We start from the raw sequence: 23,573 nt of genomic DNA on the forward strand, positions 1-23,573 counted from the left end.
TCTCTCTAACATGCAGATGTTTTCCTTCTATTTACTTGATTCTCTCAGTTCGCTGCCTGAAGTGGTGGTAGAGGTAGCTACATCAGAGGCTTTTAAGAGACGTTTAGATAGGCATATGGATGTGAGGAAAATAGAAGGATATGGATGAAGGGGATTTGCTTAGTTGGCCATTTTATCACCAAATTAATTGGTTTTGCACAACATTGTGGGCTGAAGGGCCTAGTCCTGTGATATACTGTTCTATGATTTGTAAAGAGTGCTTGAAAGTAAGTCTGTAAGTTGTAGAATCAGTTCAGAGTAGTGGCAGCATTCATGGTAGCACGATCACAAACAGTTGATGTTGTTGCCTCACAATTCCAGTGACCTGTGTTTAATCCCAATCTCAGGTGCTGCCTTTGCGGAGTTTGCATGCTCCCTCTGTCATGGTGCTGGGTTTCCAATGGGTGCTGCAATTCCCTCCCATATCTTAAAAACGTTTTCTTTGGCTCCCATAAATTAGAATCGTGGCAAAAAGGTATAAAAAACAGGGTTCCACAAACATAATTAGATTAGATTAGATTATGAGGACACGCAGTCCTCTTTTATTGTCATTTAGTAATGCATGCATTTAGAAATGATACAATGTTCCTCCAGAATGATACCACAGAAACACAAACAAGACTGAAAAACTGACAAAAACCACATAATTATAACATATAGTTACAACAGTGCAAAACCATACCATAATTTGATAAGAACAGATCATGGGCACGGTAAAAAGTCTCAAAGTCTCTCAAAGGTCCCATCATCTCATGCAGATGGTAGAAGGAAGAAAAGCTCGCCCTGCCATGAGCTTCCAGCGCTGCAAACTTGCCGATGCAGCACCCTGGAAGCACCCGACCACAGCTGACTCTTAAGCCCGTCCGAAAACTTCGAGCCTCCAACCAGCCCTCCGACACCGAGCACCGAGCACCATCTCTGCCGAGCACTTCGACCCCGGCAACAGGCAATAGGCAAAGCCAAGGATTTGGGGCCTTCCCCTCCAGAGATTCTCAATTGCACAGCAGCAGCGGCAGTGAAGCAGGCATTTCAGAAGTTTCTCCAGATGTTTCTCCGTGCTTCTCACGTCTGTCTCCATCAAATCAGGATTGTGCACAGTACCTACTTACAAATACGATATCATTTCAGAGCGGCCGCGCACGCTGCGTCGCACCACCAACTTCTCCTCCCCTCTCCCGCCATATGTGTGAAAAACCTTTGGAAATAGGGATGCTGGGTTAATGAGGTTGCACATACCCCAAAATCATTCTCTGTACCTCTGTTTGATTTCACACGATAGCACCAATCACAACAAGTCCAAATGCTGGGAGCACATGGAAGCCTGGTATAAATGCAGAATTACAGAGTTAAAGAATCTACATGTTCTAAATTAGCCTCATTATTATTTCCGAGACCAAAGTACCCGAATTTACACAAATCCCCCTTAGTAGTGAGAAAATATCCTAAAATAAAATCTAGCATGAATACCAGACCTACTATCTGAGTAGGTTGCTAGAGCTTAACAATCATCTGGGATAACCAGATTTTCAGGTTTTTGTCAGAACTGTCCAGTTCGGTGGCAAGGTCAGTACCGCAGTGTTCTCTCCCCAGTTACGCTGCCTGTCCTGCTGAATATTTCCAGTGTTTTCAATTTGTATTTCTTCCCACACAAGCATGGATTTGGCACACACACTTTACAGGTGAGCCTGGGTACATCCCTAACCTATTCCTGACAAATCCCTGGCCCCGCCCCCACACAATCCGTGTCTTTTTCTTCTTCTGTGCGAACGGCGGCTTACATCTATCAGAAAAGTACATTATTGTCACCTACTGTAATAGAGTAGGAAAGGAACCATGTGGGGGATCAGATCCTACCTCCAAAACCTGTTCTAATTTTTTTAAATCATCAGTGCCCTATACGATTTATTCATCCCTGCCTCAGGTGCCAGAATATCCTGCAAACTAGGCAGCACACATCTGCCCAATAATGGCCTAAACAGCTTCCCACGTTCCAACGAGTATCTGTGGCACACCATGATCACCCTGTTCCACTATCTCTGAAACTTTACGCACAGTCCACATCCCGAACTTTAGATCCACTCAAATGCCCTGGTTTTGCCCCAAACCCCATCTCAGTGTTCTCTCCTATCCCCTGGTCCCCTCCAGTTCCCTGGCCCCTGCCCTGATCCCCAGGAACTGCCCCAATCCACTAGTCCCACCCCAATCCCCAGGAACTGCCCCAATCCACTGGCCCCTCCCCAGTCCCCTGGTCCCATTCCAATCCCCTGACCCCGCTCCAATCCCCTGGTCCCACCCCATCCCGCCCCTGCCCTAATCCCCTGGCCCTATCCCAGTCCTCTGGTCCCATTCCAATCCCCTGACTCCGCCCCAATCCACTGTCCCCTCCAATCGGCAGGATCTTCCCTAATCCCCTGTTACGTCACAAACCCCTGGCCCCGCCCCAATCTCCAGGCCCCGCCCCAATCCCCAGCTCCCCTTCAATCCCCCGGTCCCGCCCCAATCCCCTGGCCCCGCCCCAATCCCAGCTCCCGTCCAATCCCCAGGCTCCGCCCTAACCCACTGGTCCCGCCCTGCACTGGCCATGCTCTTGTCCCTGATCTGCCGCCCCAGCCTTGTTTATAACTCCAGGGTTTAAGCCAATCCCTGGCTCCGCCCCCGCCCTCATCTCTTGGCTCCGCCTAAGGGCCTGGATACCCACCAATCCTCAGACTCCCCCACCCCCTTCGGCCCCGCATAGTCCGGGCCGCCGCCGCCGTCTCTCGTCTCTGCCCTTCCACCGCCGCTATGCTGCAGATGAATGACTCGGTGGAGCCGGATGCGGCTGTGCTCCCGACGGTGGGCATCTCAGCTCCGGGCTTCCCAGCGGAAGCCACTGCCGGGACCGAGCCAGTGCCCTGTGAGGCGACGGTGGCGGGCAGCAGCTTGGAAGGCAGGGTTCCCGCGGCCTACGGCGTCGAGACCCTGACTCCGTTCAGTGTAAAGGATCCCACTCTGCAGGCCAGGATCAAGGATTATTTCGTGTTCAGGGTAACAGGCTTCTTACACCTGCCGATTTTGTCTCTGTATCTTTAAAATATTTTTATTTTTATATATCGCCCTTAATAATGTCAGTTACGTTTTTGCGTTTAAGATTATTTAGTTGTCATTTATTTCTTGTTCCTGTGTGTTTATATCTCTGTTTACTTGTCTAATTGATATAGTCGTGAGCATTTAGTGTGCTTGTGCTATATCTAGATCAAATGGCTGAGTCTGTCCAAAGTACTGCTTGTACATTTCTTTGTATATATCCTTCTACTCAGCTGTATTTGGCGTAACCCTGGCAAAGCCCCTTGTCGAAATAGGTGATAAGGTTGGCCTCCCTTTTGGTTGGGTAAGAGTAGTACCTATGGTCACTTTTTCATAATACAGCTGTGTGTTTTTCCCAGATGTTTGTAATCTTGATTTAGATTCACCCATGGGTGGAATTTGGATTTGTCTAGGGCACTGGGTTGCAAGTTCAACAATATGACCACCACAGTTTAACAACCTTGTAGTCCTATATTTATCCAAAGAACTTTTTGCTGACAGTTATAATCACATCCTACATCTACTTTTTATTCTTCTTGTTTTGAAAATGCATCTGATTACTTTTATCAGATAACAGATTTATCAGGTAGTGTGTGTATTTCGGTGTTAAGTGGGCCAGTTGCCACGGGTTTTTGCATTGACTGAAGAAAGATTAAGAATATTTGATAAACTAGATAAAATCTAATGGAAGTGAAATTGGTCAAGCAAATCTTAACCATCCATAATCTGTCCTTTTCCCAACATTTACTTGAATTTGCATTTCAAAAGGCAAGGACTGTAGCCTGGTTTTGTCTCACAGGTACTGGCCTTTTTTCCTGAAAGAGCGACCAAGAGGATTGACTAGGGTATGGTTTTAGCAAGACTTTTTACCAATTACTGCAAAATGTTCCTGCTGCTATCTATAAGGACTTAGTACGTCCTCCCTGTGTCCGTGTGGGTTTCCTCCAGCTGCTCTGGTTTCCTCCCATAGTCCTTAGAAATACTAGTTGGTAGGAGAATTGGTCATTGTAAATTGTCCTGTGATTAGGCTGGTGTTAAATCAGGGGATTGTTGGATGGTGTGGCTCGAAAGGCCGATATTGCTGTATCTGAATAAATAAATTGTAGACTGGATGTGAGTTAACATCACAAGTGATTGGTGTTGGGTCCCACATTGTCATATGTATTCATGGATTGGATGAGAATGTAGAAGGATTAGTAAATTTGCAGGTGACACCAATGTTAGTGGTGGGGATGGGCAGTGAAAAGGTTGTCTTAAGAGTACAACAGGATCTAAGTCAGTTGGGAAAGTGGATGAAAGAAATGGAGATACTACAGATTGCAGATGCTGAAATCTGGACCCAAAAACACGCTGTCGAATGAACTCAACTGACCCTTCATCTGGATTGAAAAGTAGAGGGAACATGCTGCTATTAAGATGACGGTAGTTGGCATCTATCTGTCTCAGAGGACAATGGGTGATGATCATCATTACAAGTCTGGGCAGAAGGTATGGAGATTCTGAGATGCCCAGTCGTCAAGGTCCCCCTCTCTGCCTCACTGGTGTAGTCCAAAGGAAAGCTTATGAAGCAATACCTTTGCCTCCAGCTTGGCTGCAGGAGTTGCTGGAAGGATGTTCAATGACATCCAGCTGCCTTAGGGGCTCCACTCCAGATTTGCTGTCTGGGTGTACTGCTGTAGTCTTCGTCTCTCCCAAGGCTGCCCAGAAGGCAGTGGAGCTACTTACCCATAGCTGGGGATCTGGTTCACGAGCACCAGGGTGTGTCCACACACTGGTGAGCCTACGTGCTAGGTGTGCAGGGGCCAGACCTCCTCCCCATCTTCTGTAGTTCAGCCCGGGTCCGAAAGGAGTTCAGTTTCTGTGTGTGCTAGCAAGGAGGCATTACAGAAGGTTTGCTGTTGGAGAGACTTGCAAATTCAGCTTTCCTATTCGCAAGACAGCTAGCCAGCGGTGGAAAGAGAGAGAGAGAGAGAGAGAAAAAGAAAAAAAGAAAGAAAAGCACTACTCACTGCACTACCACAACAACCATTTTGACACCGCTATTATGGTACAAGGGGAAGATGCACAGCGGGAACTAGAAACCGATAGAGATCCACATGAGTGACGATAGGCAACTAGAGGGAGGAGTGGAAATAGTGACAGGCTGGGGGGTGATGGGCGGAGGCAACATAGTGTTTCAGTTAAAGGAATGAGATAGGAAAGAAAGGCAGGGCATGGAACTAAGTCAGGGAGGTAAGATGGGTATGTGGAAATAGTAAGGAAAAGAGAGCTCCTGATCCTCCACTGCCTCTTTATTCTGGCGAACGGCTCCTCCGCCCCACTCCAGATGAAGGGTGTTGACCAGACGCATCAACCGTACATCCCTCCGCAGGTGCTGCTTGACCTGCTTTGTTCCTCTAACAAGTAGTTGGTTTATTTAAAACTCTTGACAGGTGTGAAATAATGCAATTTGGGAAGTTAAACCGGGGTGAGTAAATGTTGCACGGTAAATGTTAGGGCTCTGGGGACTTATTGCTCTATAAAATAGAGATCTAGGAGTACAAGTACATAGTTCTTTAGAAGTGATGACACAGGCACAGTGGTGAAGAAGCCATACAGTGCACTTCTCTTCAGTGCATGGAACACTAAGCAGAGGACTTGGAATGGTATGTTATAGTTGCATAGGATATGAGTGAGAACGCATCTAGATTTTTATCTGCAGTCCTGGTGTCCATACTAAAGGAAAGATGTGATGAAGCTATAGAGGGTGTAGAAAGGATTCACAAGGATGTTGATGGCGGAACTGAGTTATAGGAGAGACTGGATACTTGCGTGACTTTATCAAGGCCATGAGTGAAGGATGAGCCAGTCTTCAGCTCACTTCTCTGCTAGGTATACTTGCTTCAGTGCTGAACTGACTCTCAGCTGTGGACTTGCAGCCATCAGCACTCGCCTCAGCGATGAACTGGCTCTGTGGCTATGGACTCACTTTCAGAGACTCTGCGGTTAATGTAATGTGTGTTATTTGTTTACTTTTATTTATATTATTTGCACGATTTGTTCTTTTTTTCCTGCACGTTGGGTGTTTGATGGTCTTTGTTGTGTGGTGTTTTGAAATGGGTTCTATTGTGTTTCTTTGTTTTGTGGCTGCCTGCAAGAAGATGAATCTCAAGATTGTATTCATTCTTAGATAATAAATGTACTTTGATTGTTTTTCCTGGAGCGAAGAAGCCTGAGGTTTGACCTTGAGGTTTTCAAAATCATGAAGGGCATAGATCAGTCTTTTTTCCCAGGGTCAGAAGCTTCAGAGAGTCTAAAAATTCAGGGCATAGATTTAAGCTGAGAGGGGAAGAAGTTAAGGGGACCTGAGGGGCAGTTTTTCCACACACAAGCTGCCAGAGGAAGTGTTTGAGGCAGATGCAACTACAACACTAAAGGGATTTGGACAGTTTCATTGATAGGACGGGTAGAGGGTTAGAGTCTAGTTATGAACAAGTGGGACAAGCTCAGGAAGGCATAGAAAAGTTGGGCTGAAAGGCATGTTTCTGTGTTGTATAACTCTGTCGCTCTAAAATGAATTTAATTTGCACTGCAGGGGTGACACAGTAGCTTAACACAATTACAGCACCAGCGGCCCAAGTTCAATTTCTGTCACTCTGTAATGAGTGACATTCTCCTCTTGATCGCGTGTGTTTCCTCCGGGTGCTCTTGTTTCTTCCTCCATTTCAAAGACTTACAGGTTAATAGGTTAATTGATCACATTGGGTCTAATTGGGTGGCGTGGATTGGGTTAGTTGGACTGTAAGGCCCTGTTACTGTGCTGTATATCTAAATAATAATTGCAAAAATGTTCCTTATTTACACCTCTGATCTCTATTCGTATAATCTTCTCTACCCATACATTAACTTCTTAAAACAGGACAGCACAGTAGCATAGTGCTTGGCACAACGCTTAACAATACCAGTGACCTGGATTTAATTCCCACTTCTGCCTCCAAGTTCTCCCCATGACCATGTGGGTTTCCTCGCACAGTCTTGAGACATACCGGTCAATAGGTTAATTGGTCATTGTCCATTGTCCCGTGATTAAGCTAAGGTTAAATCAGGGTTTGCTGGCTAACTTATCTCAATAAATAAATACTCCAAATTCTGGGCAAAGAGAGAACAGCACGATATGAACAACAAGCACCTCCTTGTAACCACTTGTTCAGTGATTGCTAGTTTGAAATAAAGTGACAGAATTTCTGCCGCCTGCTTCCATCCCAGCAGCGGTTTTGAAGATCAGATTGTACAGAGTAGCAGTATTTCAAAGGGAAGATAGATCTCTTCTGATTTTTATCCCAGTCACTTTAATTTCTGGTATAATGCCTCTTAGCCAGAGACCAACAGATTGATTAGGGAATGATAACATTACCTTTCCTCAAAGGACGGATACCAGCTGCTTGAGTACTTTGGGATTTTGTGCATCTTTCTGTGAGGAAAATGAGACCGTTCAGATCCCTTGGGTGTACCCTGCCGTTGCTTTAGATCACAGCTAGTCCGTATCTTTTTCTCTCCATTTACCTTCTGCTGGCTTGTTATCAGATTGTGTACTTGCTTAACAAAAAATAATCAAGCTGTTTTGAAAGCTCCATTCTTCCAGATAACCTCTGACAGTGGAAAGTAATTCCTAGTTTAATTACTGATTGTTTAACTAAATTATGAATGAAGAGTGACCTCATTGAAACTTGTCAATTGTTGAATAGAGTGGATGTGGAGAGGATGCTTGCTGTGGTGGGGGAGTCTTAAGACGCAGCCTCAGAAGAGAGGGGTATCCTTATAGAACAGTGGTGAGGAGGAATTTCTTTAGCTATGAAGTGGTGGAATTCATTGCCACAGGTGGCTATGGAGGCCAAGACAGTGTATATTTAAGGCAGAGGTTGATAGATTTTTGATTGGTCAGGGCATGAAGGGATATGGGGAGAAGCCAGGAGATTGAGGCTGAGAGGGGAAATGGATCAGCCATTGATGGCCTGGCCCATGAAGTCAGCATTCCGGTTCACGGTCCGGTCCATCAATCCGTATTCCAGGTTTTCCTGTTTTCCCCGTTTGGGTTTGATGGGCCAAATGACCTAATTCTACTCTTATATCTTATGGTCTTACAGTCTTTAATGATCCACTCACCAGAGAAAATAGATTCTACATATTCTCTGTACTTTAGGCACAAGATCACCTCACAGCACAGATTTTTAACATTATAAGCCTTGATAATGCAATCTATCCTAATTTAAACCATGGTAAAATTCAGGTCAACCTGCACTGCACTCTGATCTAGACCAGTTAGCAGCTTCTATAAGTGTTTACCAAAAGCGGAATGTTGTACTGCGTGGGGTTTTATCAGATGTATCCCATGGGGGAAAATGTACCGAGTAGATCTCTGAGACACATTGATATTAATTTGATGGCAAAATTCGGACAATTACTATTTTTATATCATTGTACTGGTTGCTTGAAATGCCTTAGAAAGGTTCTGTGTGTTTGATATAGATGTTGCAATATTGCTGTTGTTGAATAATGACCTTTTTAAAGGATATTAGAAAATCACACAAAGTTTTGTTCTGGAATGAAACATTTTAAGTTTGAAGAGATGTTTGATGTAAGACTCATTTGAGGGTTTTCATGGAAAGTACACTGATTAGCAAAAAATTGTGGATTTGTGTGTAATAGCAAAAAATTGTGGAATTGTGTGTAATAAAGAAGTTGTTTTGTTTTATTTAGTAACCGTATTTGTGTTGCAAGGGTCTGGGGTATGGGGGTGAGGCAATCGACCATTGCTTTGAATTTTTGCAGTGTATGTGAAGTTGCCTTCCTGATGCTTTGACCAGGACTTCTGACTCGGTCATGATAATGGTGAGAAATGTCCACATCTGAATGGTGCATGATTTGGAATGAGATTCTGAAGAACACTGTTTCCACACATCAGCTTTCTGGTTTATGAAGGTTGTCAGTGTGGCTAGAAGAGTTCTTGGAAGAGGCAGGAGGGAAAATGGAGTGAAAGTAATGTAAACAAACTTTCAGTAGGTGTTTGGAAGTTGCCACGTGGGAATCTATTGAGGAGGATTCATGAGTTTGAAATGAGGGGTTGGTAGTAAATAGTGGTTTCTTGGAATAAATTTGGTTGAGTTGCCGCATCTGAATTTATTGTGAAACTATTTCAGTTCATCTGGCATCAGTTATCGTTAATAGATAGAGGCCGCCACAGTAGCGTTGAGATTAGTACAACACTTATGGATCGGGGCATTCCGGAGGTCAATCCCAGGGCTGCCTGCAAGGAGTTTGTATGTTCTCCCCGTGATCAACATGGGTTTCCTCCAGGTGCTCCAGTTTCCTCCCAAAGTTCAAAGACTCAACGGTTAGTAGGTTAATTGATCATTGTAATTAGGCTAGTGTTACATAGGTGTGTTGCTGGGTGGATTTGCCTGTTCCACGCTGTATCTCTAAATAACCTGGTGACGATACTCGGAGACTTAATGTTCAAAGAAATCTACAAGGTTATATTTAAAGATGTTAAGACGGTGTGCTTACTTCAATGTTATTAGGTGAGGGAGGGTGCCTGATTGCCTGATGCCTTGGCGGTAGTACTTTCCCACCTCCCCATTCCAGTTTAGTTCACTGTATCACCTTAGAAAGGCAGAGCAGTGTCATTTGGGCTAGTTGCCAAGTGCATTTGCATTGAGTGAAGGAACGCTCAGAATACTTGATAAACTAGCTAGTCTTATCGAAGCAAAACATAATGCAGGTTGACAACCACAAATCCAGAATGATTGGGACCTGTGCAGTGCCAGATTAGTGATTTTTGCTAAATCATAGGTTAGGATTAATTAACACTTCTAACCTATTTGATGATTACCTCATCCTTGGATAATAAAGGAAAAAGAAATAACAAATGAGAAGTAATTCTTTCACAAATTCCTGTACTGGCCTGCCAGAGTCAACTACACTCAGTGGCCACTTCATAATCGGAGCAATATTTAGTCTTCAAAGAGCATAATATGCCATTGTCCTGCAGTTGAATTAATGATGTACAGTTAGGTGGCAGGTAGATACTGTAAACATTTTATCGAGAAAAATTCTTTTAGATGCACAGAGCAGTCTTGGGGCAATGTAACTGATACATATGCACATAATTCACAACCACCAATATTGAGTTGGAGTTTCACTTTAAAAGGCAGGTCTGACGTGATGATGTAATTTTGTAAAAGGTTTTTGGCACACTTTGTGTTCAGGTTTTGAAGCTCAATAAAATGTGTTGAATTAAGAGCCGAGAGGTAATGTTGCAGCTACCTAGGACCCTGATCAGACCCCATTTGGAGTACTGTGCTCAATTCTGGTTGCCTCACTACAGGAAGTACGTGGAAACCATAGAAAGGGTGCAGAGGAGATTTACAAGGATGTTGCCTGGATTGGGGAGATTGCCTTATGAGAATAGATTGAGCGAACTCTGCCTTTTCTCCTTGGAGCGACAGAGGATGAGAGGTGACCTGATTGAGGTGTACAAGGTATTGAGGGGCATTGATCGTGTGGATAGTCAGAGGCTTTTTCCCAGGGCTGAGATGGCTAGCATGAGAGGGCATTGTTTTAAGGTGCTTGGGGAAGTAGGAACAGAGGAGATGTCAGGGGTAAGTTTTTTTACACAGAGTGGTGAGTGCGTGGAATGGGCTGCAGGCGGCAATGGTGGAGGCAGAAACGATAAGGACTCCTGGAAGAGACTCCTGGATGGGTACACGGAGCTTGGAAAAATAGAGGGCTGTGGTTAAGCCTAGGTAGTTCTAAGGTAAGGACGTGTTCAGCACAGCTTTGTGGGCTGAAGGGCCTGTATTGTGCTATAGGTTTTCTGTGTTTCTATGTGTTACGGTTTTTCCTTAAGCATAAAAGTGTTAGAGCAGTCCAACACATTGACACGATCTTTTATTACCTGTGGTGACTACATCCTCAGTAATCAGTGTTTGTCTTGGAATACAATGCCAATATAAGATGGTTTCATCAGCATTGTAGACCTGCTCGGGACTTAAATTTTCATCAACAAATTCAGCAGCTGTTTCCTTGTCTGCTGACTTTTTTTCTTGCCACACATTGCATGAAATGTTATGCAATGTTGCTGCTTGGGACACTGAGGCCACAGTCATAACCCAGTCATAATTCTTCATGAAGTAATTTAACTTGTTCCTGCAACATCTCTCCTGACAGTTCTATACCTTCACTGACACAGAGTTTAAACCACTTTGAGAACTTTATCTAGTTGTGAACATCTACCTTTGACTGTTTTCCTTATGCACATCTGTTTGTTTTTGATTCGCTGTCAACAAAGAACTGGTGCAACTTTTCTTTTTGTTTCTTTATATCATAAACTGTGGACGAGCCAATGTCATACAAGTCGTATTTGCTTTTCCCCGTCAAGTTTTTTTTTCAGAGCTTCCGCCATATCTTGTATAGATAACGTGTGGTGTTTGCGCTTTACATCACAAGAAACACTTCCTTTATTCAATGAAGACATGACTGGGTCTAGATAAGCACAAGTGATAAAAATAAATGCAGAATAACACTGGAATTACTTTTAAAGACCGTGCCAACGGCTGATTCTGCTAATGGTGCCACCAAAACAGTGGCAAAGCATTGGCGCGGAGGCGCGGTAAATTTGAGAGCACTGTGAGGGTCATGTTTTTTGACTTCTCCAGTGCGTTCAACACCATCCGCCCTGCTCTGCTGGGGGAGAAGCTGACAGCGATGCAGGTGGATGCTTTCCTGGTGTCATGGATTCTTGATTACCTGACTGGCAGACCACAGTACGTGTGCTTGCAACGCTGTGTGTCCGACAGAGTGATCAGCAGCACTGGGGCTCCACAGGGGACTGTCTTGTCTCCCTTTCTCTTCACCATTTACACCTCGGACTTCAACTACTGCACAGAGTCTTGTCATCTTCAGAAGTTTTCGGATGACTCTGCCATAGTTGGATGCATCAGCAAGGGAGATGAGGTTGAGTACAGGGCTACGGTAGGAAACTTTGTCATATGGTGTGAGCAGAATTATCTGCAGCTTAATGTGAAAAAGACTAAGGAGCTGGTGGTAGACTTGAGGAGAACTAAGGTACCGATGACCCCTGTTTCCATCCAGGGGGTCAGTGTGGACATGGTGGAGGATTACAAATACCTGGGGATACGAATTGACAATAAACTGGACTGGTCAAAGAACACTGAGGCTGTCTACAAGAAGGGTCAGAGCCGTCTCTATTTCCTGAGGAGACTGAGGTCCTTTAACATCTGCCGGACGATGCTGAGGATGTTCTACGAGTCTGTGGTGGCCAGTGCTATCATGTTTGCTGTTGTGTGCTGGGGCAGCAGGCTGAGGGTAGCAGACACCAACAGAATCAACAAACTCATTTGTAAAGCCAGTGATGTTGTGGGGATGGAACTGGACTCTCTGACGGTGGTGTCTGAAAAGAGGATGCTGTCCAAGTTGCATGCCATCTTGGACAATGTCTCCCATCCACTACGTAATGTACTGGTTGGGCACAGGAGTACATTCAGCCAGAGACTCATTCCACCAAGATGCAACATAGAGTGTCATAGGAAGTGATTCCTGCCTGTGGCCATCAAACTTTACAACTCCTCCCTTGGAGGGTCAGACACCCTGGGCCGATAGGCTGGTCCTGGACTTTTTTTTTTATAATTTACTGGCATAATCTACATATTACTATTAAACTGTTTATTACTATTTTTCTATTACTATTTATTATTTCCATGACTATGTACTATTTACTAATAGTAATATCACTATTACTATTACTATTTCTATTACTATTTATTATTTATGGTGCAACTGTAACAAAAACCAATTTCCCCTGGGATCAATAAAGTATGACTCTGACTATGAAAGTAGGCTGGTGAAAATGATCTCCGAACCTGCAGTGGAACCAGAGTTGAGGATTGTGACCTGTACCTCTCCTTCTCCAAGCTAACGTCCCAATCCTTCTCTCTGTCTGTCTCTCGCCTTTACTCACAGATTGCATTAGGTTCTAATGGGGGTCATTATAAATTTTCTCCCCCTAGAGCCAAAGGCAAATCAACTCAGCCTGGGGAACTTGGTAGGAATTTTCAAATGAATATTGCTGGTTTATCATGGTGTGATATTGCTAATGGACATTTAATTTTTCATTAAATTTGACCTTGCATTATTTCTCACTGAACTTTCACTCCTCACTCCAGCCAGGGACGATTGAAAAGGCTGTTTCAGATATCCGATCTATTGCTGTACCAATAGAAGATGGAGGTGTGCAGAGTGTGTGGCTGCTGACAGAGTAAGTGATGAGATTTGTAATATTCTCACTTTGGTTGTGGTTCATTTCAATAATTTTCCAGTTGGATTTGGAGAGTCAGAAGTATTGAGTAATGGTTGGTTAGTTGATGCTTGCTGCTGGATATCTTGCAAAGTTTGAGATCCAGGATCCATCAGATGTAATTGTATTATCCAGTGGGAAAACTTTCTATTTGAAGCCTATTCACTTTTCTTTGTGCGGTATTAGGCTGTATTTTCAGTAACCATTTTACATTTTGCCCAGTCATTCAGGACAGAGCAGGTTTCTACAAGGAGGTGATGTCTCAAGGGTTCATCATCTATTTGTGAGCTTTACACATTTGCTGTTGCTCAGTTTGAAGCGTAAAACCAGATGTTGTCAGTCTGTTCCTGTCTCCAAAATGTAATCAGACAGGAATCTTCCTCAGATTCGGATCCTGGTCCCTTGTTATCTTTGGGATATAGCTGAATGGTTTAAAATCCGAACATGTAGGCTCTATTGGCAAAGTCATTATGGTCATCTCACGCCGAAGCAAAATGCTACAGCTGCTCAAAATCTGATATAAATTACAAAATGCCACAAATACTCAGCATATCAGGCAGCATTGGGGAAGGTGTTTCCTGACCTGAATATTTCTGTCTTGTTCCATTCAATTCAATTCAAGATCAATTGTCATTCAAACATACATGGATACCCACGAGACAGTGTTACTCTGGGGCCAAGGTGCAAAACACACTACCAACAGTCACTCGGCATAAAGCTCTTGTAGCACATACAGGGTGGCAAGTGCCTAAACCTATCAGTAAGATGCAACCACGCAAAAGAAATAGTCCAGCCATGACTGCCACAGAAATCTGCAGTCAATTACAATCCAGCTTGTCTTCCGCCGATTGAACACTGGGAGGGGTGGTGGGGGCAGCACCGACTCCAGCCTGGACGCCACGCCACACCGTCTCTGGCGGAGTGCACCGCCACCGACGCCTCTGTCCTGACGGCTGTAAACAGGTGACACTGTGCCTTGAGGCATAGTCCTCGCACATATAAGCTATCAGTAAAATACAACCACACAAATATAAGTGTATATAGTTCAGACCCTGGTTCCATGAATGCTTCAGAAGTCCACAGTAGACCATGATACAGCTTGTACTGTGCCCATAGTGTTCAACTGTTTAGTTGTTTTTGCCCATTCTTGACAGTAAATAACAAAATATAATGTGTATTGAAGTAAATTAAACTGCCATCTCCATTCCTTTGTTTTGGGACTTTCCCACTGGTTTATAGTTATTGAATTTTCACCCACCTGATATGCTGGCATGGACTGTTCCTGGGAAGTGTGTAAGCATCAACATGCATATCGGGCACAGATGGCGTACTTGCCTTTCTCTGCTCTTTACAGTCAGGTAAACAATCAACAGTATTGGTGAGTAGTTGGAGGGTAGTAGTGAAAATCTGCCAAGATATGCCAACAATTTATGTTCTTGTATGCTTCTTTTATTGAACAATGTATCTGCACTTTATGAATGTGATTTTCCCCCCCCAACCGTGTCACAGGATCGACCACTGGAACAATGAGAAGGAACGCCTGGTGCTCATAACTGAGCGATCACTGCTCCTGTGTAAATATGACTTCATCAACCTCAGTTGCCGACAAGTTATACGAATTTCACTGAACGCTGTGGATACTATTTCCATTGGAGAGTTTGTTTTTCCTCCAAAGTCTTTGAACAAGTGAGTAGAAAAGCAAAATGTTTTATCTGATGTTTCTGCGCCGGACTTTTGGGAGATCGCATATTGGTTTGTGGCCTCATAATGATTTATAATAAAACTATTGATCACAATTGGAGAAAGTCACTAATGCCCATCTCCGCCCACTTACTGTCTATTTAATAGAACGTGTATCCTTGGATGCTCATCTCCCAGGTGTGATCTTTTACCTGTACTGTGTAATCCCACAATGTAATACCTGCCAATTTCTGCTATAGGTTCATAGACTTCATTTTTGTATACAGTATACATTCAAATATAACACCTTCAGTTCTAAGTTTACCACCCTTCTCAATTTTGTCTCCATGTTGCCTCAAGTTAATTTTTATCCCTTGCTAAGCTTTGTCTTATTCTTTATTCTGGAGAATTCAGTAACCTCCCCTGCACTCTTCTTCCCTTTACCTCATCATACTTTTCCAAGCTATTGAACCCACCCCCACTATTAATTTAAAGCCCAATCCACAACTCTAGTTGTGATTTGCCAGGAGCCTGGTCCCACCATGGTATGAATGGAGCCCGCCCCATTGAACAGCTCCCTGTTTCCCCAATACTGGTGCCAATATCCTACCTCTCCCACAGCATTCTTTGAGCCAAATATTTAACTCTAATCTTATTAATCTTGTGCCAGTTTGCATATGGCTTGCATTACAATCTGGAGATTATTGCCTTTTTAGTTCTGCATTTTAATTTAGACCTTAACTGCTCACATTCCCTCACAGAACCTCTATTTTTGTTTGTCCTACGTCATTGATACCCACATGGACTGTGACAACTAGATATTTCCCTTCCCAGTCCACATTCCTCTGCAGGTCAAATGAGATGATGAAACCTGAGCACCAGGCAGGAAACACAACCTTCAGGACTCTTGATCCTTGTGACAATTCCCCTAACTATGCTATCTCCAACCACAATTATATTTCTCCTCTTCTCCCTGAATGACTTCCTGAACCATAATGCCATGGTTCAGTTGCACTACAGTCCCCACTGTCATTCATACAGCAAGATTCTCAAACCTGTTGGACAAGCCCAAGGGCTGGGGCTCCTCCAGCACAACTACTATTTTTTTTTCCCCACTGCCTGCCATATTTGCAGTCACACCCTCTTGTCCCTGACAAAGACCTAATTTTGAAGTAGTTAGTCTAATGGGTGTGACTGCCTCCTGAAATGCGATATCCAGGTAACTCTCCTCATTGGAGCTCAGATTCCAGACTATCAGCTTTGAGCTTGAGTTCACAAACAACCAACACTTGCTGCAGATATGGCCACGGCAGTGGGGCCCACCAGTTCCCACATCACCTGATCCTGCATCCCTACTTTATTTAATCATTTGGAACTTGATATCTTTTTACCCACTATATATAAAAAAAACTTGCCTGTTACTCACTTATACCTCTTCGCTGAAGCCAATTGAGCCAAATCTTCGGACTGCCACTCCTACATTAGCCCTCTCACACAATGGCCACTGGAAAATGCTTGCTCCACTTTACGCTCCTTTTCTTTTATTGGCGGAGTTGCCACACAATTAGCCAATCATACACTTCTTTATAAAAATAAAGCTGCTAGCTCTTCCCCTTTGCTGCTCTGACTGCTGCAGTGAGGAAAAAGTACGAAGTACTTGCTGTGTATTTCAATCCTTCAAGTGCTTCCAATCTTATTCCGGATATCTTTCCCATTCCCATTATTGCCAATGATAATATTAAAAAAAAAAGGATGGAATGTAACTGGGTGATTGCGGATGAGCAAGTTAGTGGAACTGGGGATGGTGTAAAGGACTGTGTGTGTGTGTCTATATATATATATTATATAGTGTCTAAAAACAATTGGATTTAGATATATTACAGAAATGGGCAGAAAAGTGACATCTGGACTTTAATCCAGGCAAGCGTGAGATGTTGCACTTTGGGAGGTTAGATGAAGGAGGGATTATAGAGATGATGATAAACTCCTTAATAGCATTGAGATACAGAGGAATCTTGAGGTCCCAGTGCAGAGTTCACTGAAAGTGGCTTCCCAATTAGATAGTGGTAAAGAAGTCATATAGAATTCTTGCCTTCATTGTTAGATGGGTTGCGTATAAGGGTAAGGAAGTCATACTGTAGCTATTAAAAAAAACTTTAGTCAAACCGCAATTGAAGTTACTATATGTGGTTCTGGTCACCCCCTTAATAGGAAGGATATGGAGAGAGTGCAGAAGAGGTTTACCAGCTTGCTGGCCAGATTAAAAGGTATGAACTATATGGAGAAGTTGGACAGGCTGGGTTCCACTGTCTTGATTAGGGGTTCGCAACCTGAGTTCCACAGGCTCCTTGGTTAATGGTAGGGGTCCATGGCATAAAAAAGGTTGGGTACCCTGCTCTGAACTCTTGGAGACTGTAGGAAGTCCTGATAAAGCACTTGAAAATTTTGAGAGGCATAGATAGGGTAGACAATCAAAATGTCTTCCCCAGGGTAGGAATGTTAAATACCAGAAGATGTATTTAAAGGCTAGAGGGGTGATTTTTTTTTTAATGCAGAGTAGTAGAATAGGTTACCTGGGGTAGTAGTAGAAACAGGCAGTTTGGAGTTTGGTGTTTAGATAGACATGCATGATGGGCATGGAGCAATTATGGATGACACACTGGAGGACATTTAGTATAAATTGGCATCGGGATCAGCACAGCATGTGCTAAATGGCCTCTACTATTTTCTGTTCTAGAGTAAGGGAGGTGGTGACTGAATGGTCTGTTAGTCTGCTGTGAATACCATACAATTCAATAGTTAACCTATTGTACGCTGCACCAATCAGAAAAGCTCCTCACGAACATGGTCTAAAATACATAATAAAACCAAATTTATCTTGGGCAGTTTCTTAGGATCTAGGATGATTTGCTTCATCAGTCACTGTGGACCTGGAAAACCAGAGTAAGAACTCTTCCAGAGACAGGGCAGATTGGTTGGCTTGCAAGACAGCATACTGCTTATGCAAGGCGTCTGTAGTGCTCCCAAAGGATGGACTTTATTCTGTTCTCAATTCTATTTCGAATATTGTACCTTCATTCTGATTATTGTGAGCTTGAAATTCCCTTAAGTCAGTAAGGATTTTGCATTTTTTCCGACAAGGACATGATCACATCTCTGATTTTTCCCTTGTGTGTGGCAATCTCTTCTAGTGACTAGTTGGAACAGTGTCTGTTTCAAGATTTTGGAGTTTTTAATGCAAACCAAAATGCTTGGGCGTAACTGGGGCTTGAATGTTGGGGATGGCAGGGGAAGATCAACAGGGATAACCGATACCTGGAGAATTGAGGTTGTGCTATTTGAGGATTTGATCTTCAAACACCTTTTTCCTTGTAAGCTATTGTATCATCAGTCATGTGCTGTGTAGGGAATTGAAAGCAGCCATGAATTTCATATTCATGCAGCAGTGGGACTTAGTTTTGGGAAGTAATCCATAGTCATAGTCATACTTTATTGATCCCAGGGGAAATTGTTTTTTGTTACAGTTGCACCATAATTAAATAGTAATAAAACCATAAATAGTTAAATAGTAATATGTAAATTATGCCGGGAAATAAGTCCAGGACTAGCCTATTGGTTCAGGGTGTCTGACCCTCCATAATCCATAATTCCTTGCTACAAATTTTTGTCAGAGGCAATAGGACAGATTTATCAGTGACCTTAATTGCAGATATTGAGTGCAAGGCCTTTTATTTCAGCCAGTAGCAAAGGCTGAGCTCGAAGCCAAAGTTCTAAGTAAATTTACTATCAAAATACATGTCACCAAATACAACCCTTCATTTTCTTGTATGCATACTCAGCAAATCTATAGAATAGTAACTACAGCAGGACCAGTGAAAGATCAACCAGAATGCAGAAGACAACAAACTTCAAAATGCTAATATAAGTAAATAAGCAATGAATATCAAGAGCATGAGATAGTGAGGTTGAGTCCTTGAAAGTGAAATCATTGGTTGTGGGAACATTTCAATGATGGGGCAAGTGAAGTTGAGTGTAGTTATCCCATTTTGTTCAAGAGCCTGACAGTTGAGCTGTAGTAACTGTTCACAAACCTGATGGTGTGAGCCCTGAGGCTCTTGTACCTTCTACCTGATAGCAGCAGGGAAAAGAGCATGATCTGGGAGGTGAGGTGAGGATCACTGATGATGGATACTGCTTTCCGACGACACTTTCGTCTAGATGTGCTCAATGATTGGCAGGGCTTTACCTGTGATATACTGGGCCACAGCCACTACTTTTTGTGGATTTTCCTTTTGAAGTCATTGGTGTTTCCATACCAGGCTATGATGCAGCTAGGGAGCATGCACATATCCCAAATTCCCTGTATGATGCAGCTAGACTGCTGAGATGTGGCTGCTATAGGTTGAACAGTTTCCCATTACTACTGAAGGAAAAGTCAGCAGTGAAGAGCTTCAGTCACACATCGCAATCTCATATAGTCCACATATGAGAAGGCAGTAGGGGTAATGGGAAACCTCAGATGCTTTAATCATTTACTGCTGCCTTGAAACAAGTGTGATTGCTGTAACCACAGAGTAAATCAGAGTCTCTTCTTCCTCCCACTGGCTGATGAGTTTTTCCCCTTAATTCTACCATGGTGTTGTCAATACTGTGTGAAACAAACCATCTACTTTACATGGTCTGTTTTTGGCCATCAATTACTGGAAGGGAGAACTCTCTTCAACCCAGAATGTACTGTTGCTAACCACACTCACATCCCAGGATTGTAGATACTACAAACTTTTGAGAAGACAGATTAATTTCGTCAAAACAGGCTACATATAATTGAGAAGTTCATTTTAGAGCATTAATCTCTTCACGGTTCCTCATTATCACAGTTCAGAATCTTTTCATTGTGCCCACAGACTTTTTTGGAAACTATGAAACCACTTAGTTCCTATTTGCTTAACTGAGTCTATTGCTTTTTATGAAGCAGGAAAAGCCATTTCAAAAAAGGGCATTGGTAGGTTAATTGCTCGTTGTAAATTAGCCTGTGATTAGGGTAGATTAAATTGGAGATTGCTGGGTGGCATGGCTCAAAGGGCCTACTCCACACTGTATCTCAGTAAAAATAAAATGAATGAAGTGGAGCTTATTATTATTGAGTTACCACAACCCCAGCAGTCCCCCACTTTAACCCTAGCTTAATCATGGGACAATTTACAATGACCAATGAACCTACCAACTAGTAAGTCTTTAGACTTGGTGGGGAGGGGTGGGGGGAGAACTGGGGCACCCAGAGAAAACCTGTACGGTCACACAGAATGTACAACCTCCCTTGCAGACAGCAGTGGGAATTGAACCCCAGTCACTGGTACTGTAAAGCGTTGTGTTAACCACTACGCTACCATGCTGCCCTTATCATACAACTTATAAACACGAGAAGGTTTCAGATGCCAGAAATCCAAAGCAACACACTCAAAACTTGGCAGGTCAGGCAGTATATATGGAAATGAATAAACAATCAACATTTCAGGCCAATATCCTTCTTTGGGACTCGTACAATTTGTTTCATTTAACAGGAGAGAGGGACATGGGATTCGGGTTCAGTGGGACAAACGGGAGACGCCATCCTTTATTAATCGCTGGAATCCATGGTCCACTGACATGCCATATGCCACTTTCACTGAACATCCCATGGCAAATGCAGATGAGAAGATTGCATCTCTCTGCCAGGTAAGAAGTGATCAGCCAAAATGTTTAGGAAGAACATCTGATACTGATTAACCAAGGCAAATAACTCAGTAACAATTGTGTTGTATAACCCACTTTTTAATCTTTGGCCTTGAGTAAACCCATTGCCTTGACAGAAATTTGAAGATTCTCTTAATTTCTGAGATGTAACAGTTTATTTGTCCTGGAGTACTTGCGTTGAATTAAATGCAACTAAGTTTATCATAAAGCTAAATTCATAAATTTGTAGTAATTATCTTCAGTTATTGAATTGCAGAGGTTGTTTTAAATGCTAAAATACATTATCTAGTCACTGGTATTTTGAAATGGGTTGACTTTACCAATACTCTTAACTTTCAGCTGGAGAACTTTAAGACCCAATTAATCCAAGCAGTGAAGAAGGCTCACAAAGAGGCACCACTGCCAGGCCGGGCCAATGGAGTGCTGATCTTGGAGCGGCCTCTTCTCATTCAGACCTACGTTGGGTTAATGTCATTCATCAATAATGAAGCTAAATTGGGCTATTCTATGTCAAGGGGAACAATTGGATTTTAAAGGACCTGAGGTATTCCATATTGCCTCTTCTGCACCCTTTCAATTTGCATTATTCCAAGTTAGGAAATGGACACCTTTGGGTGCATGTCAGGAGTTGGAATAAACTGGGTGAGATCGCTCTTTCCTGAGAGCACAGCCAATTGTAGCATGTGGTGCAATGTTATTTTTAAGAACAGTGCTTCTGTAATATTGCATATTATACAAAGTGCAGCATTGCAATTGAAAAATGATTAGCACAGTCTCGTGCTTGTGTTGCAGATGTTTACTGATGGACTTGCTTCCTATGCTTGTTTTTGCAACCTACAGAAACTAGTCATATTTTAATTACTTTGTCATAATCGTCTGTGTTTTAGTCAGAGGTGAAAGTGGGGGGCCAGTTACTACAGTTTGCTTTCACTTCTTGATTCTGGTTCAAGTATATCACAAACAAAAGCAGATAGAGAAAAGCTGCATGTTTGGGTTTGAAATCAACCCAGATGTTGTCTTTTATGGTCATCCTGAAGCAAGGATGGTCTGACGCAGTCACTAAGTGACTGTGATGTACAAACTAATGTCATGTAGTCATCTGGTTAAATTTCTGGATTATTGATTCAAAGATGGGTTTGAATCTTGTTACTGTTGGGAAAACTTTCTAGTAATTAAATCTTGAACTTAAAATGCGAAACTATTGTTGTAAACCCCCATTTGGTTCATTAAAATCCTTCAAGAAAGGAGATTCATTATCCTTGTGTGGTATGACCTGTTTTCTCACTATTGACTTTTCAGGAGTAATTGGATTTAGAGAACAAATGGAGTAGTAGTGCCTACATCAGTCACTAATTCATTTACTTTCAAAGAAAGCTAATACTGCATGTAATAACTGAAGTTGTATTACTACATTTTATCCATACTGACCTGATGGCCAGAGACCATAGAACAGAAGCAATTCTGTAGTCTGGTATGGAAAGGTTCAGAAGTACAAATAATTTTCATTTCAGCAAGAAAAGTATACAAGTTGCATTATACTATAATAGGGGAAAAAAAAGTTGAGCAAACATTACCAGTCTAAAATCAACAACCTTGCAAAGGTGCAAGATTAACCATTCACTTTTACCAGCATTTGTAACTCCATTTTGAGACCAGTTATTTATGCCAAAGTTACTGTCTTCCATAAGTCATGAAGAAATGCATTAAGTATACTTATCCGATGTCCAAATAAAATGGCATATCAAAAATTGGAATACGAAATACTAGATATGCAGGATTTTGGCTGAAGAAAAATCAGAACCCATGAACAGCTAAAACTACTATAGTGGTAGGATACCATGCTGGTGAGGTGGTTAACATAAGAAATGGGAGCAGGAGTAGGCCATGTGGCCCCTTGAGCCTGCTCCACTATTCAATAAGATCAGGGCTAAGATCTAGCCTTGGACTAACCTCCCACCTACTTGCCTTTTGCCCATAACCCTTAATTCCCCTACTACGCAAAAATCTATCCAACCTTGTCTTAAATATGTTTACTGAGGTGGCCTCCACTGCTTCATTGGGCAGAGAATTTCACAGATTCAGCACCCTCTGGGAAAAGCAGTTCCCCATCATCTCTGTCCTAAATCTATTCCTTGAATCTTGAGGCTATGTCCCCTAATTCTAGTTTCACCTATCAGCAGAAACAACTTTCCTGCCTTTACCTTATCTATCCCTTTCATAATTTTGTTTCTATAAGATCTCCTGCAATGCTGACATCCCACGATGTTAGCGCAATGCTTTTACAGCATGGGACATTTTGAAATTTAATTCTGGTGCCGTTCTGTAAGGAGTCTCTGTACGTCCTCCTTGTGGAATGTGTGTTTTCCCTGGGTGTCCTGGTTTCCTCCCACAGTCCAAGGATGTACTGGGTAGATGAATTAGCCATTGTAAATTAGTTTGGAGTTAATTATGGTTGTGGAGGTGCTGTGGTCTGAAGGGCCAATGCTGCACTGTCACTAAATTAAATGAACTGAAGTGCAATTTAAGTACCCTGACTAGAAAAGAAATCACTGCTCAATTGTGCCTTTGAAATTTTTTAAATCATTAAATTTCTAATTAGTTGAGTTAGCATTGGAATAAATATGACTCTCTTAAGGAAGTGCTTGATTAGCCCCTTCAAGAGATGAAAATTACATATATTTAGTCTCCTATTACAGGATTAATG

General features: G+C 42.7%; 1 protein-coding gene across 1 annotated transcript; it reads left to right on the forward strand.

Annotated features, from left to right (window-relative positions):
• Nucleotides 1-2,651: 2,651 nt before the first annotated feature.
• On the forward strand, nucleotides 2,652-22,125 carry tprg1l (tumor protein p63 regulated 1-like). The gene is made up of 5 exons (XM_072244760.1): nucleotides 2,652-3,066; nucleotides 13,326-13,417; nucleotides 14,966-15,142; nucleotides 20,698-20,851; nucleotides 21,209-22,125. Exons 1-5 carry the CDS (start codon nucleotides 2,824-2,826, stop codon nucleotides 21,401-21,403), a joined length of 861 nt encoding a protein of 286 aa, XP_072100861.1. The 5' UTR covers nucleotides 2,652-2,823; the 3' UTR covers nucleotides 21,404-22,125.
• Nucleotides 22,126-23,573: the final 1,448 nt, after the last annotated feature.

This window comes from Mobula birostris, chromosome 27 (genome assembly GCF_030028105.1).
Source record: "Mobula birostris isolate sMobBir1 chromosome 27, sMobBir1.hap1, whole genome shotgun sequence".
NCBI classification, from domain to species: domain Eukaryota; kingdom Metazoa; phylum Chordata; class Chondrichthyes; order Myliobatiformes; family Myliobatidae; genus Mobula; species Mobula birostris.